Here is a 14,526-nt window from a genome sequence, read left to right as displayed (position 1 = left end):
ATCAACTCTTACCTGGACAATGGGACCAGCCTTCTCACTGGCCTCCCTGGATCCATTCTGCCTCCCCCACCTCCCTTCCTCTCCTCACAGCAGCCATAGGGTTCTTTTCAAAAATGCAGGATCTTTACTGATCATGTCACTACCACTCCCCCCACTTCTCTACTAAAAAAACACTTCAACGACATCCTGGGCAGGGGAGTGGAACGCGCTTAGGGTGACTTCTGAAGCCTTCCTTACCTGGCCTGGCTCTTCCAGTCAGTCTAGCTGAATCTTCAACCATGTGGCCACATGCCTCGCTGCAGCAGTTTTGCTCTCTCCTGCCACAGGGCCTTTGCATAAGCTGTTCTCGCCACCAGTGACGTACTCTATCTGAACTGCTGTCACTGCCACCCTCAGGAGTTAAGCCCCTTTTCATCCTTCATCTCCCAGCTGCATTGTCACTTCCTCAGGGGCCACATGCTCTTCATTTAGAGCACTTACCATCAGTGCACTTTTCCGTTAATCAGTGTGATTATTTGGTCATTATCTGTCTCCTCCACCAGACTACAAACTTCACGAGACTGAGAATGAAGTGTCTTTTTTGCTCATCATAAAATCCCCTAGGTCTAGCACAATGCCTAGCCGATAGCAGACGAACGACCAGTAATTATTTTTTAATGAACTACATACATTTAAGTCATAATCAATAATGGCAGCTTATGGTTTAAAAAAAAAAAAAGTCTCTGTCCCTCATGGCCATGGCTGATTGGTTCAAATGTGGGCATCTGGCTAGAATTTGGAAATTTCCTCTCTCTGCCTCTCTGAGTCATAAGACCTGCTAGCTACTTACCATTATCCCTTCTCGCTTTCCTTAGTAAGAGAACTCCAGTTTTAGCTGAGCACATTGCCACGCTGAATGCAGACTACATATCCCAGCTGCCCTTGCAGCCAGGGGTGGCCGTGAGACCACGTTCTGACCAAGCACGTGCAAGGGAACGTATTATATGGAAGTTCCGAGACAGCCCCCCAAAAAGGGGGGGTCATGACCTTTTGCCTTTCCACTTCTCTACCTCCTTCCAGGCTGACACTTGAACATCAATCTTAATCCAGAAGGGCAATCTGAGAACAAAAGCCCTACTCTAAAAAGATGGAGTGGACAGATAGAAAGGGTCTGTGCCCCTAGTGACCATGGGGCCACCAACCCAGCCCCAGATTTCCTATTTCCAGACTCTTTTCCATGCAAGGTTACACTTTTAGTGTTTTAAACCTCTCTCGTCTAAGCCTTCTCTTATCAAAAGGTGGAGGTAATCCCTCTGTCAAGCGAGAGACAGAGAAGACATCTCCGAACCCACTTTTCCCTGAGGCCCGGCTTCACCCCACAGTCAAGGGAGCCAAGTGTCCCCATTTCCATTAAGCTAATTCACACTGGCTTTCGTCACTTGCAAACAAGAATCTTGGCTAACACACTGAGACTAGTCTGGAAGTGCAAAAGCACGGAGAGACCTTCAAGATCTATTATTAATTTAAAATGTAATCAAACAGCTCATATTTATTGAGCACTTACAGTGTGTTGGGCACTGTTCTAAGGACTTTGCCCACAGCCTCTCTCTTCATTCTTCCAACAGCCTTACAAATTAGGTGACATCATTATGGCCATTTTGCAGGTTAGGAAACTGAGGCACAGACAGGTGACTGACTGGCCCAAGGTCAGTAAGAGATGTGTAATTTTAACCCAGGCAACAGGAAGAACTATTGGGGATGACCTATGAAATTGGCCCTTTGCCCTAGTTTTGTGCCCCTCCCCCCACCAGTAGCAGAGCCTGAGATTCAAGGGCAGGCAGTGTCTTTGGGAGGTGATCCTAGGAAGCCGGGGTGGGGGGGTGGGGGGCGGGCAAGAGGAATAAGACAGAGAGTGTGTTAGTGAGGTCACTGCTACAACAACAGGGCTGGGTACTGCTGGTGTCTGCAAAGGGTCTGGAAAGTTCCAAATGGTCTGGAACACCTCTCACAATGTGCCCACCCGTGACAATGGAAGGCTGGCTTTTGCCCCCCAGCTCCTGTCCCCGGCAGTGAACACCCTAACATCTCTGGCATGTGCTGGTGAATGAGCAAAGCTCCCGCAGGGATGGAACATGTAGACGACACAGGGAGCGTGGGCTGGGAAGCTGGCAGTGCTGGGTGAGTCCCGGCTTGCACAGAGCTTCCCCCCACAACTTCAGCTGAAATCCAAGGTGGGCCAAGAGCCCCTGACACTGACACTCAGGCCTTCACTTCCTCCCTTCCTCAGCAACAAACCTCACATCTGTCCAGACATCCACCCATCCCTGAGCCCCTCTGAGTGGCTCAAAGGAGGCTGACCTCAGGGGTGTGGCTGACTGGTCTCCTCTGCGCCAGTCACGGTCACCCCAGTGGGTGACAGGCTCCAGCACCCATGCTTAAGCAGCTCCCACATGGCATGTCTCTGGGGAACATTATTAATGCTGACTCAAGCCAGCCGAACCAGACCCAAGAGAAAGGCTTTGACCCCATCATCGCTGGGGGAGGTTTCTCTCTCTTCTGGACATGAACTGCTATGGACTGAGTGTGCGTACCCCCCCGAAATTCATATGTGGAAGCCTGATCTTCAGTGCGATGGCATGTGGAGGTGGGGTTTGGGGGCAGGCAGAGCCCTCATGAATGTGATGTGTGCCCTTGAGGGCAGAGGCTCAGAGAGCTCCCTAGCCCAGAACACAGCAAGAAGACAGCAGTCTGTGAACTGGGAAGGGGCTCACCCCTCCTTGATCTCAGACTTCCAGCTCCCAGCACGGTGGGAAATGAGCGTTTATTGTTGTAGCCACCCAGTCTACGGTATTTTGGAATAACAGCTAAGTGAGAGCTGAGCTAAGACATAAATGAAGAAGGAGCCTGTCCCCATGGGCACCAGCAGTCATTTTGTGACTATGAGAAGCGGTGTACGTGTGAAACTGTCCCAAGCCCCCAAGGAGATGCCCCGCAGGCACCGAAGCTGCAGGAGACAGAGGCCAACTTCCTGCCTAAGATAAGAACAGGAAACTCAAGGGTTGCTACGAACGACAAAGAGAAGACGGAGAGGAAAACAAGAGAGAGGCAATGAGACCAAAGCAACATGGCAGGATCCTGTACATAGAAATGGACAAGCGCATTTCGGGGGGGGGGGGGGGGAATCTAAAATGTAATGTTCCTCTTACGGCACCAAAATCCTTTCATCTTCCCAAACATTCAGGAAAGTCCTCTGCATACCCAAACGCCTGGTGTATGAGACCAGAAATGGCAGAAATTTCACATCTTCAGGCCACCTTCAACCAGGGAGGGACAGGAGTCAGTGAGCATATACTCAGCCCCCTGTCCCTCAGAGGGAGAGTTCTGATGCACGATGCAGGACACTTCTTCAGAGAGTCCCTAGCAGGAGTGAGCCCTAGTTGCCCACCCAGTTAACCCGCTCATCAGCATATACCCTTTATTGGCATTTCTCCCTTCCCCACTACTTCCTGGCATCGCCTCCTACAGTAGATGTGTGTTCCAAAGATGGCCACAACAACACCTCCCACCCACAAGCTCTTTTAGAACCTTCCTATTCCTTCCATCAAGAGACAGTCTCTGTCCCCTTCCCTTCCCTTGAGCCGGGGTAGAGGGAGGACACTTGTGACAGCTCCTGCAAATAGAACACTGCAGGAAGAATGCTATATGACTTCCAAGACTAGATTGGAAAAGGCCATGAAGTTTCTGCCAGGTTCTCTTAGGACACTCACTCTTAGAAGCCAGCTATGAGGAAGCCCAGGCCCCATGGAGAGGCGCCATGGAGGTGTTCCGGCTGACAGGCAATACCGCCCAACAGATGTGTAAATGAAGTGGCCTCCAGATGATTCCAGCCGGAGCCATCAAGTCACTCCCCGCTGTTGCGTCATCTGGCTGATGGCCCAGACGTTGTAGAGAAGAGACAAGCAGCCCCCACCATGCCCCGTCTGAGTTCTTGACCCACAGAATCTGCAAGCATAGCAAAGTGGTGATTTTATGCCACTGAATTTTGGAGCGGTTTGTTCTGCAATGGTAGTAACTAGAATATTTCCCCAATAGACTACCTGCGCCCAGGCCTTGTCCCAGCGTCTACTTTTGGGAGAATCCAAAATGAAACACAAAGGTACTGTGTAGAGGCCAGCTCTCCAACTTCCGCCAATGAAGCTACGCCAATCATGGCCATTGGGCATGGGCATATGGGCATTCGATACAACTCTTGCCAAAACGTTAGGGGGAAAAGGCTCCTGGGCAGGAAAGACCAGTAAGGAATAGTTAGTAAAGCTTTCTTCACTCTCAAAAAGAAGCAACGAGGGTCGTCCTAAGTTCTACCTTTGTTGTGTAGTGATGTGAGCGCTTTCAGCTACAGGAGCCTTCTGAGGACCGCAAGGGGCAAGTCAAGGATTAAAACCTAGGACACAGAGGACGAAAACCGAAGAACCTGCTGCCCACAGTGGCCACACGGGGCCAATGCAGCAGACGCTTAGGTGAATTCTCACAATCCACACTCGTGACAGCTTTGCGCGACGGGCCATTCACGAGTTCAGGCCCGTCAGTAACCAGCCCAGGCGGCAGCCTCCCCTCCCCACATGGTGCACCGTCTCTGGTTTTCTCCAGGCAAGAGGGTGACTCTGCATTTCCCCCGTGCAGAGGCCAACCAGGGGGAGGAGGAGGAAAATCAAACCAGATAGGCCTGTCTGTCTGTCGCCAGGTCTGAGACCCGCCCCGCCTCCTTGCTTGAGCTCAGGCTGCGACTGCGGCTGGGGAATGTCCTTCCTGCCTGCCTTTTCTTCAGCACTTTGCATGCGCCAAGTACCTTTCGAAACACTTAGTGTGTTACTCTCATCTACTCTCCTGGCGAGCCAGAGAAGAAACTGAGGCAAGAGAAGGGGAGCTTCCCTCCCCCACACACGCCACGTCACACAGTTTACCAGGTGGCAGAGCCACGATTCAAATGCACCCTAAACTGTCACCTGCTTCTTCCCTCTCCCTCTCCAAGACCAAGCCCTTTTCCAGTCGGAATGCCTCGGCCGCAGGGACCCTTTCCTGATGCTCTCAGTCAAATAGGGCCTCCCCTTCAGCACTCTGGGTGTTCACGATCGAACCAGTCACTTTCCTTGGTTACTGCTGTGTAAACACTGACTTACCCACCCCCCCACGCTGCCCTCCGTTGGCCATTATCTCTAAGTGTTCCCACGATCTCCTCACAACCATTTTAAAAGAAGAGAACGCTGAGACTCAGAGAGGTTAAGCAACTTGCCTGAGACCACACAGCTAGGTAGTGACCAAATGGGGATCCAAACCCAAGCATATCTGGGCCAAAGTCCTAAGGTTGCCATAGACGGCTGATCAACACCTGGAATTTAAACCAGGAGCCTCTGCCTACCTCCCCCTGGACTCAGAAAACACTGGGTGCTGAACCCGGACCAGAGGGGAGAGAGGACTTCGAAGGGGAGAGAGTGGGGCTGGCACTCAGCATATCTGGGCCCAAGCCATCACCACCACCCCCTGCAGCCTCGTGTCCACATCCGTAAACAGGTGTCGGTGGCCCTGTAAGTGGCCCCGGGGCTGCAGGCTCGGATGACTTTCGTTTCCAGCTGCCCTACCTTGGAAAAGCAGTGCAATAATTCTGGCCCCAACGCCTACATCGTAGTGGTGCAGCGAGGATGCGATGAGACAGTCCGCGTGTCTGGGGCAGTGCCCACACATTGTCAGCAGCATTCCAGAAGGCTCCTTGTGACAGTTACTTTGGCTGCACAGAGGCAGCCAGCAGGGAAGCACAAAATGCAATCTGGAGGGGCAGCCTGGAGCTGAACCCGGGCTCGGCCACGTTAACTGGCTCCACGACCTTGGGCAAATCACTTAAAGCTCGCCGCGCCTCAGTCTACTTATCTGTAGAAGGGGGATAATGGCCACACCTATCTGGCGGGGTTGTTTGGAGGTTTAAATAAGTTAATATACACGCAAAGCGTGCAGAAGAGTGTCTGCCGGCGCCAGCTTTCGTCCTTTGGCTCCTGTCGATATTAGTATCACCTCCCTGGCCATCCCGGCAAAGGCTCCCACGGGGCCCCGGGGCAGCCGCGCACTGCGGCGTTTTGCCGACTCATCCTGGCTCCGCAGGTCCGGCCGCCCCCTCGTCCCCGCCCCCGCCCGCCACGAGCCTGAGTCACCCCGGCCGGTGCGTCAGCCGCGCCCCTCCCGCCGCCCCGCGACCTGCAGACTCACCCTGAGTCAGCCCGCCCGGGCGCTTCCACTCCGGGACGCGGCGCGGCGGAGGGGAGGCTGCGGGGCGCCCCCCGGCGGACAGCCCGAGGGCCGCGCGGGCCGCCGCGCGCCGGGAGCGGGGAGCGCGGGGCCGGACCACTGAGGGGCGGGGAGGCACGCTCTCGCCCCGGCGCCCGCCCCCGCCGCCCGCGCGGAGTGGTACGGCCCGGCCGGGGTTAAGGCCCGCGGGAGGCGGCGCGGCGGGCGGGCGGCGGCGCGATGGGGCTGCGAGCCGGAGGAGCGCTGGGCAGGGCGGGGGCCGGGGCCGGGGTCGGCCGGGGGGGCCCTGGGGGCCCCGGGCCGAGCGGCGGCGCGCAGGGCGGCAGCATCCACTCGGGCTGCATCGCCGCGGTGCACAACGTCCCTTTGCGCGTGCTTATCCGGCCACTGCCGTCCGTGCTGGACCCGGCTAAGGTGCAGAGCCTCGTGGACGCGATCCGGGTGAGGCCCCTGGGAGGCCGGCCGGCGGGAGGGTTCCGCAGGAGGGAGGTCGCCCCGGACGCGAGGCGGGACCGGTTCCGGACGCGAGGCGGGACCGGTTCCGGGCGCCGCCGGAGCTCAGCATTTGCGGTGTGACCTTGAGCAAGGGGCTGGGCCTCTCTGGGCCTCTGTTTCCTCACTTGGGCCGGCAGGAGATTGGACCAGATAACTAAAATAACGATCGCTGAGTCTATTTATAAAGATAGCACTTGCAGCCCCCGGGAGCTGTTTCTAGTGCTGTATCTAGTCAGGTGGATACTGTTCCTCTTTTTACGGACGAGGAAACTGAGGCACCGGAGGCTTTTTTTTTTTTTTTTTTTTTAAGTAACTTGTCCAAGGTCAAGCACTTTGAAAGTGGCACAGACTGGCCCCGATGCCCCGCAGCATAGCCACCACACTCGCTGGAGTGAAGCCCTGCGGTCACTTTTGGCTGTCACAGTCGGTGGCTCTGGACATGTCATGTCTGCTGGGTGGGCCTTGTTTACACTGGAACTGGGAGAGGACAGGGGTCAGCCCCAGCATTGAGGGGTCAGCCCCAGCATTGAGGGGTCAGCCCCAGCATTGAGGTGCTCAAGAATGGGGACACGATCCCGGCAGGAACTTTGGGGGAGGGAGGGAAGAGTTGTGTCAGGTTAGGCCTGCATGGCATAGGTCATCTTACCCCATCATACCCTTGCCAGGTGACCTTGTGAGACCCCAAGGCCCCACCAGACACCTCCACAGCTCCTCACAATGGTGTTCAGACCTAGAGTTTGCACTACTGTTCCTTCTACCAGGAGCTGCTTCCCCCCGGATAGCCACAAAATCTGCTCCCTCTCTTGGTTCAGGCCTCAGCACCCCCTTCTCCACCCTGGCTAACAGAGCCCTGGCTTTCAAGTTCTCCCCTTATAAACCGAAGTATTTCTCCATAACGCACGTCTGTGCACCTATTTCTGTACACCTGTTTCTGTGCACAAACTTATACATTTGTTTGTGTTTTATCGTCTGCCTTCCCCACCACATGCACAGAAGCAGGGGCTTTGTCATATCTTGGCTGTTTCCTCACCACTAGCATGGTGCCTGGCCGTTCGCGAAGGATCTAGCCATGTGTGTGCTCTCCCACCCTGGGGCCTTTGCACGGGCTTTGATCCCTGCCAGAACTCGTCCATCTCTACTGTTTCTAATTCCTTCTGGCTCTCTAGGTCCCAGTGTTCAGTGTCTTCCCCGATGCCCCCTACTGGGTTAGTGGCCTCCTGTGGGCCCCCAGACACCTGCGTGCCCACCAGCATAGCTCTGATCCCACTGGGTTTTTATGGCCTGTTTAGACACCTGGCTTCCATGCTAGAAGCATATGCTCTGTGAGGGCAAGAACCAAGCCTGTCTTTGCTAACCACATGTATTCCTTTTCTTTGGCAACTGTAACACATTACCAGGAACTTAGTGGCTTAAAACAATACTAACCACATGTATTCCTTTTCTATGGCAACTGTAACACATTACCAGGAACTTAGTGGCTTAAAACAATACAAATGTATTATTTCATAGTTCTGTAGTTTAAAAGTCCAAAATGGGGGGAGGGAGGGCGCTCCTGGGTGGCTCAGTTGGTTAAGCGGCTGGTTGGTTTGGGCTCAGGTCATGACCTCCTGGTTTGTGAGTTTGAGCTCCACGTCGGGCTCCACCCTGACAGTATGGAGCCTGCTTGGAATCTTCTTTCACTCTCCCTCTGTCTCTGCTCCTCTCCCATTCTGTCTTTGTCTCTCTCTCTCTCTCTCTCTCTCCCCCCCTCCCTCCAAATAAATAAATAAACTTAAAAAATAATTAAAAATATACAAAAGTCCAAAATGGGTCTCGCTGGGCTAAAATCAAGGTGTCGGCAAGGCTGTATTCCTTCTGGAGGCTCTCGGGGAAAATCCCTCTCCTTGCCTTTCCCAGCTTCTAGAGGCCACCCACATCCTTTGTCTCATGGCTTCTTTCCACCATCTTCAAAGCCAGCACCATCAGACCTCCTCTTTTGCCTTTCTCTTCCACTCTCAAGGACGCCAGTGATTACATTCAGCCCATCTGGATAACCCAGAATAATCTCTCCATCTCGGGATCCTTAACTGCATTCCATGCATAAAGTCCCTTTTGCCTTGTAAGGTAACATGTTCACGGGCTCCAGGAATTAGGACATGGACGTCTCAGGGGACTGTGATGCTGCCCACCCACCATTGTGCCCCCAGCACCTGGCCCACCCAGCACACTGCCCCTCATTAGTGCCCCACTGCCAGGCAGACTGTGCTCTACGCCTCACACGCATCAGCTCTGTGACTGTTCATCTGCAGCCCTATAGAGCGCCCACTCCCATTTTACAGATGAGGAATGATGCTCCAAGAGGCAAGGCTACTTGCTCTGGGTCTGCTAGCTGCTCAGGGGAGGCTCTGAAATTCAAACTCAGGCTTTTTGGGGTTCCAGAGTCCCAACCTGTAACCCTTGGGCATTACTGCTTACGAATCATTTGTGGAATAAATGTATCAATAAATCTGTCAAATAAGCATAAAAAAAGAGAACCCATGGGCGCTGTCTAATGTGGTCTCCCCACTGTGCCCAGTCCTTCGACCCCACCCCAGGCTCTCCCTACTCACAGGACCACCTGCTCTGCACTGGCTGCTCGGGGCCCTAACAGAAAGTCAACTAAGGTTCTCTTCTTTTTCTTCTCCTTACATCACCCCATGCATCTCAGATCTGCCCCCATGTCCCAAACCTGTCCTCCTCGCCCTGTCCAGCGTCTTTTGCTGGACGCCTGCTAAGGCCTCACCTCGGTCTCGCCTGCTCTTGACTTTGCCCACCCCACCGAGCCTGCTCTCATGACAGCTTCCTAGAATGGTCATCAAATCACATCACCCTCCGCTGTTTAAAACACTCCAGGGCCTACCCACTGCTCTTAGAAACAAACCTGCCCAGTCTGGCTCCTGCTGACCTTTCTGACCTGTTGTACCCTTGACCTCGTGTCCACTCTGATCACACTGGCCTCCTTGCCCATGCCTCCAACGCGGTGAACTTGTTCTGGCCTTTTGCATTTGCTGTTCCCTCTAAGACGTCCCTATTTGATAGATGGGACAGCTGAGGCACAGACATTAGTTGTCCAAGATCACATAGCAGTTAAGTAGCAGAGCTGAGATTTGAGCCTGGGCCTAGGCAGTCGGGCCGTGATTCTAAACTATTGCACCTGTCTCTCTTCCCAAGCTGGCTCCTCTGTGTTCGATGTCTGCTCCCTTGTCACCTCAGAGAGGCCCCCTGGCCACCCACGACCTGTGTCACTGTCCTCCTAGCATTCGTCACGCCAACACTCACTTTTCCCTTCCATCCGCCCCACGGGACTGGAGCCCCATGAAGGCAGGGGCCGTGTCCATCCCGTTCTGGCTGTACCTTATTCCCAGAGTCTAGAACAGGGCCCAACAGATCACGTGTCTGTGGTATAATGATAAACACAAGTGTGTAACAACCTGGTCTCTAGCAGGGGGGAAAGCCCTGACTCGTGGCACCGGCTCGTTTCCCTGATGTAAACCACCGTGGCTGATTTTCAAGCTATCGAGCTGGTGACAAGCAGCTCCCCAAATTGCCGAGTGTTTAACAGTTGGCTCTCACAAGCCAGCGTGAGCACCCTGTAGGAGCTCAACAGCCTCTCCTCTGCAAACCACCAAGTGCTGTGCCGTGTTCACTGACCCTGTACCCTCTTCTCCAGGAGGATCCCGACAGCGTCCCCCCTATCGACGTCCTCTGGATCAAAGGGGCCCAGGGTGGTGACTATTTCTACTCCTTTGGCGGCTGCCATCGCTACGCAGCCTACCGGCAGCTGCAGCGAGAGACCATCCCCGCCAAGCTCGTCCAGTCCACCCTCTCGGACCTCAGGGTGTACCTGGGCGCTTCCACGCCGGACTTACAATAGCAGCCGCCGTGGCCCCTGCCAACCCTGCGAAGGTCCCAGAAGACACACTTGACCTCCAGCGGGCTGGGCCATGCAGAAAGCATACAGGGGTGCCTCTCCGTGCCTGAGGGGGAGGTCTGACTCTGAGCACCTGTTCCACTCGCTGCAAGGCCTTGGACTCCTTCCTGAACAGCGTGGGAGCCCCAGATCCCGCTGCTGTGAAAATGGGGTCCTATCTTTGACCTCGAGGTATTTTTGAGAGAATGGGATGGAAAAGAAGATGGGCTTCTTGGAGAGCTACAGACTCCTGGCTCCAGAGTCCCAAGGACAAGGATCCTTCTGCATTGCTGTCTGTGTATTTCCCAGTATGCGGGATACGTTCGGCTGCAAGTAGACGAAAGCCTAGGCTGCAGTGGTTTCAACAAAGAGAGGTTCGTCCACATAGCATGAATTCTGGAGACAGGCGGTATGGGTGCAGGACCCCAGAGAAGGTAGAGCTCACATCTCTGTGATTCCTTTTGGCCTCTCTCTTATTGCTTGTTACTTCATGGTCCAAGATGGCAGCTGTACCTCCAGGAATCATGGCCATGTTCGAAGAAGAAAGGTGCGGGGGAGGAGGAAGGGCCAAGCCCACTCTCAACTTCTATCATACAGCCAAACCTTTTTCGGAGGCCTATTTCCTGTTCTGTCCCCCTGCATCTTTCCGTTAGGTCTCCTTGGCCCAAACCGGCTACCATTCCCACCCCTGGCTGCAAAGAAAGTTTAGATGGCAGGGGACAGAACTGTCATATTGAGGAGACCCTTCATATCCCATCTCCTGGGACTGGCACACTGTTTCCTGAAATAAAGTTGGAATCCCATTACCAAGAGAGAAATGAGGAGTTGTGTATCAGTTAGTCTTTGCCGTGTAACAAACCATCCCCAAACTTGACAACCAAAAGCACATCATTCATTTGCCTGTAGTTCTGTGGGTTTGCAGGTTAGGCTGGGCACATGTGGACAGTTCTGGTCTTGCCCAGGGTCACTTCTGAGGCTGCATGCAGTCAGCTGTTAACCTTGGATGGGGCTGGATGGTCTAAGATAGCCCTATTCACTTGTCGGGCATTTGGCAGGCTGTTTCCTGGGTGACTTAGTCCTCCCCAGGAGAGACTTGGTCTCTCCAGCTGGTCAGCTCAGGCTTATTTAGATGGCGTCAGAGTGCCAAGAGAGTGAGTGAAGCTAGAAGGCTTCTTGGGTTCTAGGCCCAGAACTGGTAAGACATCACTTCTGCAAAGTTCTTTTGGTCAGAGCAAATCATATGACTGGCCTGGATTCGAGGAGTGGCAAAACAGACTACACCTCTTACTGGGAGAAACTGCAAAGAATTGCTGGCATTTTTCATCAGTCACAAATGGCTGTGCATGGGCAAATAACTGTTTCTTTCTGTACAGGGCCTTGATCTGCCCAAGCCAGGGTTAATTACCAACACATTGTCCCAGCCCTTCAATCTAGGGGAAGAAGCAATGGGGCAGGGGTGGACCTCTCCCAGGGCTGGGCCTGCTCTAATAGAGGCATCTCAGGGTCTGAGATGGCTGTTGGAGGTAGGCCAGGCGGGACATTCCAAAGGGACTTCTGAAAATAAGAGTCCTCGGTGAAAGGAAGAGGGGCAGGAAGGGTGCAGAGTGAGGCAGGCTTTGCTCTCATCGCCCTTCTGGGGTGACCTGAGGTCACCAGGTGTTTTCCAGTCTCAGTTTCCCCAGCTCAGTAACAAAGATAACTGCTCTCCCACCCATTCTCTGTCCCAGGGAAAGATGACTGAGGTGACCAGTTGAAACTGAAAACGAATGTAGTCCTAAATGTACTGTGACATCCTAGAACAAAAAAAAGGACAGTGGTGGGAAAATTGGAGCTCTGACTAAGGTCTGGATTTTACTCACTAATAACCTGCCAATGTCAGTCTCTTAGTTTTGACAAATGTACATGGAAAATGGAAGATGATGGGGGAGGGGAGGCCGGGTACAGAGTATATAGGAACTCTTTGCTATCTTTGCAACTTTTATGTAAACCAAAAAACATTCCCAAATAAAAGCTTGTTTAATGAAAACGAGGGGGTATAGTTACTTTGGACCGCCGGCTTAGGTTCTCAAACAGGTTTTCTAAAACACGGATCGCTGGGCCCCACCCCCGGAGTTTCTGACTTGGTAGGTCTGGAGTGGGACCAGCGGATTTGCTTTTCTAACAAATTCCCAGGTGCTGCTGGTGCTGCCATTCGGGGACCTCAGGCTGAGACCACTGATCTAGACTGAGTCAATTCTCTTCAAATATGGTGACACCCCCCCTCCACACACGTTGGGCTGGGTCCAGGAGCCCGTGTTATGGGATCAGCTTGTACCCCCATTCATCAGGTGACACTGGGCAAGCCCTTCCTTGGGGACTTTTTCCAAGCTGTCAAACGGACTGTCTACCCCTGAGATTTGTACCAAGGGTCAGGAAGCTGAGGGCACGTTTTGTAAACTGCGGTCATGAGGTGCCCCTGGCTCATGTGAGTAACCACCTCCTGACCCACTAGCGGGTCTAAGGTACCAAAACGGTTGCCCCTTCCTGAGAAGGCTTTCCCTTCCTGCAGATAGGACCCAAGCAGGCAGCTTGGTCTAGACATTGCGAGACGCTGCGAGGGCGGTGAGGAACCGACTTGGAACGGAATCGGGATTGTTCATTGTCCGAGAAGGGGAGCAGGGTTTTGAAACTGGCTGGTTGGTTGCTCTCAGTGGAGGCTGAGAGCTGCGTTTTTCTCCTGCGCCAGCAGGTGGCGCTGCTTTCTGGCCTGCCGGAGCAGGGCGGGGCCTCCAGCCTCCGGAGCGAGGGCTGTGGGAAGAGGGTGGAGGGAGGGGCCGGGCTGTGAGGGCGGGACGTCAGCTGCCAGGAGTTTCAGGCTCTGTTTACCCCGTCCGCTCCTGCTCTGTGGTCTTACACACACCGTGGCCTCTCCTCTAGTCTACACTGGGGGTGCTGAGCCACATGGTCTGAAGCTCAGCAAAGAAGGCACCTCCTGCAAGAACCTTCCGGATCCTCCAGGCTGAGCCACATTCCTCTACTGGGCTCCCCAGTCTAACGGTGGGTCCCCTCCCCAGACAAACCACTGCTCCCCAGGAACTTGCGTCCAGTGAACGTGTGTAGGGACCCCATCTGCCCCTCGCTGCCCGGAACCTACCCCTTTCACCATGGAAGATTTAAAATGGTTTTTAATTTCACAAGTTATATGTGCCTATTTTTTTAAACATTAAGGTATTGAAATGCTAAATGATGAAAAATTAAAATATGAGAGGCAAGCGGAAGCCCACGCGAGTCCTAGTCCCGGCGCTCTCTTTGTCTCCCCTCTTCTGAGACAGTTACCGTCACCAATTTAGCATATACCCTCTCCAGGCCTTTTTTTCTGACTTTGTGATAATGTAGTATGTAACGTGTAAGTAAAGCGTGCTTTTCTTTTTTTTACATCATTTTGCAGATGGCATTTCTCCCCCCCCCCCCCCCGCGCTGTGCCAGGCCATTCACCCCATTAATCGTCTTTGCTCTTCTCCAGAGTCTCCCTCAGAGGGGCCTCCCCTGACCATTCTGTCTAAAACAGTCCCCCTCCCCCACCGTTCTATCACCTGACTCGGCTTTATTTTCTTTGTGGCATTTATCACACTCCCTGAAATGCTCTTCCGTGGTTGTTTGTGTCTGTCTCACCTGCTAGAAAACATTCTCCAAGCAAGACTTGATCTGTCCTATCCCTGCAGACCCACTGCCCAAAACAGTGTCTGATGCTTGGTGAGTGTTCACCAAGCGTTTGGCGGATGAATATATTCCGTTTAGGTCCAGCTCATTCTTTTAATTGCTGTGTGGCATATTCCACGGTCTGAATACAC

General features: G+C 53.7%; 2 protein-coding genes across 8 annotated transcripts in view; one reads left to right on the top strand and one right to left on the bottom strand.

Annotated features, from left to right (window-relative positions):
* Positions 1–6,069, bottom strand: part of FAM110A (family with sequence similarity 110 member A) — a 131,653-nt gene extending 125,584 nt beyond the window's left edge. For 6 of the 7 annotated variants that reach the window (XR_003967637.1, XR_003967639.1, XR_003967638.1 and 3 more), the window contains exon 1: positions 238–355. The gene's annotated coding sequence lies outside the window, so the exon portion shown is untranslated. Of the gene's footprint in view, positions 1–237; positions 356–5,615 lie in introns of those variants that run through there. The other variant, XM_030309882.1, reaches the window with a different exon arrangement.
* Positions 6,070–6,492: 423 nt separating this feature from the next.
* On the top strand, positions 6,493–12,722 carry SRXN1 (sulfiredoxin 1). Its single transcript, XM_030309879.1, has 2 exons — positions 6,493–6,714; positions 10,457–12,722. The coding sequence occupies exons 1-2, from the start codon at positions 6,493–6,495 to the stop codon at positions 10,658–10,660; spliced, it is 426 nt and encodes a 141-aa protein (XP_030165739.1). The 3' UTR covers positions 10,661–12,722.
* Positions 12,723–14,526: the final 1,804 nt, after the last annotated feature.

The sequence above is a fragment of the Lynx canadensis genome, chromosome A3 (assembly GCF_007474595.2).
Source record: "Lynx canadensis isolate LIC74 chromosome A3, mLynCan4.pri.v2, whole genome shotgun sequence".
NCBI classification, from domain to species: domain Eukaryota; kingdom Metazoa; phylum Chordata; class Mammalia; order Carnivora; family Felidae; genus Lynx; species Lynx canadensis.
Note: the sequence above shows the minus strand (reverse complement) of the source record. Positions and strands in the feature narration are given on the sequence as shown.